Source organism: Sinocyclocheilus anshuiensis, unplaced genomic scaffold, assembly GCF_001515605.1.
Source record: "Sinocyclocheilus anshuiensis isolate Anshui unplaced genomic scaffold, SAMN03320099.WGS_v1.1 scaffold919, whole genome shotgun sequence".
Taxonomy (NCBI): Eukaryota; Metazoa; Chordata; class Actinopteri; order Cypriniformes; family Cyprinidae; genus Sinocyclocheilus; species Sinocyclocheilus anshuiensis.
Genome location: NW_015547671.1, coordinates 584,189 through 588,661, shown reverse-complemented (window position 1 = coordinate 588,661; position 4,473 = coordinate 584,189). Strand labels below are relative to the sequence as shown.

At 35.9% G+C, this 4,473-nt stretch overlaps 1 protein-coding gene across 1 annotated transcript in view; it reads left to right on the top strand.

The window, feature by feature from the left end:
- The first annotated feature begins 523 nt into the window (after positions 1–523).
- LOC107702765 (probable serine/threonine-protein kinase PknB) overlaps positions 524–4,473 on the top strand; it is a 20,873-nt gene continuing 16,923 nt past the window's right edge. Inside the window, 3 exon segments of the mRNA XM_016505175.1 lie at positions 524–655; positions 734–803; positions 931–1,016. Coding sequence (XP_016360661.1) covers positions 524–655; positions 734–803; positions 931–1,016 — 288 coding nt within the window.

Genomic DNA, 4,473 nt, shown 5'->3' with positions numbered 1-4,473 from the left:
TTTTGTAATAATCATGTGAGGGGCCAAAAATAACATAAGTAAATAGATATGTCACACAGGTGACATACTTTCACCTATATGCTACTTCCTCATTTTCCTTACAATAGCCATACATAACTTGGATGAATTACATTCGGCAGCAGATTCTGTTCAGTGGAACATATAGAGATCTTCCCTCAAGCCTTAAAAGAAGAAGGTACTAATTCTAAACAATTTCCCCCATTTCTAAAAGCAGGGGCACCTGAAGAACAAATCACTCTCAGTAATTTACACTGATCGGGTAAGACAAACTAAACTGAATGACTTGCCATTTTTATTTCAGGTACCAACATTATTGAATTACTGTGACATTGACATCAACTATTTACTAATTATGGCCTCTAATGAACTAACTATTTATGAAAGCATTAGGGAACTTATGAAAGTGTTAAGAAACATCAGAAAACCTTTATAAACTCAAAATTCAAAAAATGTTCGTGAATCTTCTTACCAATGCTTTTCTCAGTCACAGAAATCTTTAGAGATGGGGAGCAATCAGTCAGTTCTAAAAGACAAAGGCTACACATTAGTAAGTGAACAAGGCAATCAAATCCTGGTGAAAAATAAGGGTGGTGATGAGTTTGTCATTAAAAAGCTGAATGTCAGGTGCAACCAGGTAAGACAAACTCTTTGTTTATAATGATATTTAAATGTAAAGATAAATTCTGAAATATGCATTTCGGTCTGTTTTTAGGGCAATGTATCAAAATTTCTCCAAAAGCTCAATCATCCACACATAGCCGAACATAAGGAAATCATTCCAGGTTAAAATAATCTTTACATTGTTAAACCATTGTTGTACCTAAAGCTACATGCAGGGCTATGCAATGATATATGCAGATATTAATATATGATATCAAAGTGCACTGTAATGAATGAATATGCTTTCAGATCGTCGCTGTCTGTATCTTGTAATGGAGCTCTGTAAGGGTGGAGATCTCCCTCAGATAATCAAAATAAAAAAGGAAACAACTGAGGTATGTTTGTAAAATTCAGAGATGATGCAAATTAACCAATTGCAAAGATTTAGAGAATTAAACTGTAGTTGACAGTTGTTCCCATCTTTATAAGAAACAAAAAGATCTGATGAGAAAGAACTTAAAATTAGACATTTACAGTCAAACCAAAAAATATTTAGACACGAGATATAATGTTTGATATTTTTTACTAGTGGGTGCAGGACACTATATTTCATTTATGTAAGTGAGGATAGCAAAATAAAGTAAACTGTGACATATTATACCACTTCATATAGTGCACTACCAGTAAAATTGATGAAAATTTGGGACCAAAAATTATTCAGACACTTTGACCTGATCATGTTTTGCTTAAGTGTTGTTTCTTTAATTGCTAATGCAAACTTTTTACACCATAGTCTGAACAAAATGAAGCATTACTTGGTAATTGGTTGACCTAAATTGGTTTTATCTAATTGGTGTTCTTAAATTTAACAGCTGACAGCTATTCAATCGAATTCATTACATACCTTTCTATCAAAGTTATCAGACATTATCAAGATTAATTTGTTCTGACAGTTTAACTCGAGTTCTTGTCATATTTTATTACCATTTTCTAAACTATAGTGAATAAACTGTGATAATGTGAGAAATGTTGAAGGTATCTGAATAAATTTTGGTTTGACTATCTACAAATGTAATGTTATCTGTAAATGGGAACTGATATTGTGATTTTTATTGCAGTGTTCATGTGTTGTTATGTTGAATATTTTCTATATTGTGTTTTGTTTTTTTTTCAAATCGGAAGCTTTAACGTCAGCAACAAAAGCAGAGCCGATCCTCCCTGTATGTGAAGTGCCACCAAAACACCAGGGGCCCCTTGCTCTAAAAGAATATTTCATTTTAGTTTCGTTTTTGATTTTGGCCAGAAAACATGAATGTTCCTTTCCTTTAATGTGGTGCCCTGTCACCCTTTCTACATAACATTCAAATCAGTCAAATCATGTAACGGGACTGTCGTATACAGTCTCCTGTCGTTCTTGCTCGATAATAAAAAAACGAGTTAATAGCGCACTGAGCTGTGGATGTGACACTGTTCCCAAGTGCTTTCCGTGTGCACGATTCGAGATGGAGTGAAACACAGACAAATATAGGCTACAAAAGAAAAAAAGAAAAGGAGAGAATTACTGACTGCTCTTCACTCAGTATTGTTCATAACATTGTTATGAATCAATGTATGTTAAATTTATATGGTGAAGTCTATGCTGTGTTTTATTTTTAGATTTGATTACTTTAATCAATTTCTGTATAGTAGACTATTATAACCTAAATTGTTTATTTTATTTGTATTTTTTTTGTTGTTGTATTTCTCTTATTGTTTGTAATTTTCTTACTTTTTGTATTACTGACTTTATTTTTTAACTCACTGTTGTTTGTTGATAGTGAAACTGCTCTGAAAGCAGCAGCTTAAGGGGTTGTGGAGCATTTTGGCATTTTTATGAACGCGCAGACAGCATATATAGTTAGTTAATGCTGCGCTTTTATTTTGATTAGATAATCATCAAGTGTTCAAGAATAGAGGCAGTTAAAGTATAAAGTATGTGAGAGTATACATACAATATCCACATGTATCAACCCTCTACATTGCGAGTAAATCACTCGCATATGCGACAGATTTTGCATATTCCTTCTCTAACCAGGCTTGTGCAGACACCCTTAGATTTTAAAATCACACTAGATAAAAGAGGATTACAAATTAAAGGTTCTTCAAGAACCCACTCATGGGTTATCTCAGACTGCTGTCTTTTAACAGTAAATATTTGCCATGCATTTAATACTGATGCGTAAAAAGAAGGGAGTCCATTAAAATCCACTTCCTTCAAATTCATTAAAAAGAGGTGTCTATCCAAGTTCATCCGCCCCACTCTATTTAATAAAACACAAGCTATTTCTGTCCAGTTCTGAGACTGGTGATAGAGGAGTCTTTGTGCAGTCTGCAGTCTAAATGCAGCTACTTTGGACTTAATGTCCATAAGGCCTTGGCCTCCTTCACTTAACTGCGGATACAATACTGACTCTCTTAGCCAATGTTGTCCATTCCAAAAAAAGTTAACAAACACTTTTTGAATTTCCCTAAGTAATTCATCTGGTGGGTTCAACACAATTAGTTTATGCCATAGGACAGAGGTGGCACGATTATTTATAATCAACACTCTTCCTCTATAAGACAGTTGAGGTAAAATCCAGTTCCATTTTGATAATCTATTGCAAATGTTATCTTTTACACCTTCCCAGTTTTTCCTTTGATGCACTTCTGAACCTTAAAAAAGATGCCCAAAAACTTAAAACCATCTTTTCCCCACTTTACATTTCCAGGAATAACAGGTAAAGGCATTGTTCTTTTATCATTACACCAAAATGCTTCTGTTTTACTCCAGTTCAGTTTTGCAGATGATGCTTTATCATATAAAGAGATACTGTAATTAACAATATCAATATCTCTTTGATCTTTCACAATTACAGTAATACCATCTGCATATGCTGTTAAAGTAAACGCATTGCAGTTCCCATCAACCTTTAAACCAGACAGATATTTTCTTAATAGAGACAGGAGTGGCTCCATTGCTAAATCATATAACTCTGTCAAAAGCTTTTTCCTGATCCAAGAGCAAAAAGCCAACATTCACTTCATCTAGTTTGGAGTAATCTAAAATGTCTATGATCATAAAAATTGTATCATATATTGTTCTTTCTGGAATGCAGTAGGATTGATCTTGATATATTAAATCTCCCAGTACAGTTTTCAGCCTATTTGCCAAAACTTTGGCTATTAGCTTATAATCAGTTGTTAAAAGTGACACAGGCCTCCAGTTTTTAAGAACACTCAAGTCACCCTTTTTGATAATAGTGTTAATACTGCCCTTTGGCAACTTGTGGGAAGGCATTTCCCTTTCACGGAAACTTCGAACTGCGTCCTCTAGGGGTCGCTATGGGGAACGCCTCGTCTTGACCCGTGTCTGAAGCATACATTGAAAACACCAACAACACATTGGCCGAGCGACAGCCATGATGTCACTACCGGTGCGACTATAGTATAAATAGTTGCCGGGAGAAAACATCATCCTCTTCTTCACTGACTGTTTTGTTTGAAGCGTGCACGATGATCTCTATTCATTCATTATGTGAGCACTAGCAAAGCGTTTAGAAGATGTGTGCATCCGTGTCATCGCTATTTGACACCCGATGACACACACAATCTATGCGTTGTTTGTTTGGGCGAAGAGCACGCACGCGATGTCCTCGAGGGGGCAATCTGCGTGCACTGCGAGCTTTTTCCAATGAAAAAGCTCCGTTCTCGTTTGTCTCTTTGTTTCGAGTAAAGAGGGGCAGCCATCTGCTTCCCGCGGCTCAGGACCCGCCGCTGCTGAGGCACGGAGGAGAATGAGCTCGTGGGGATCGCAGGTGGACCTGGCCGATG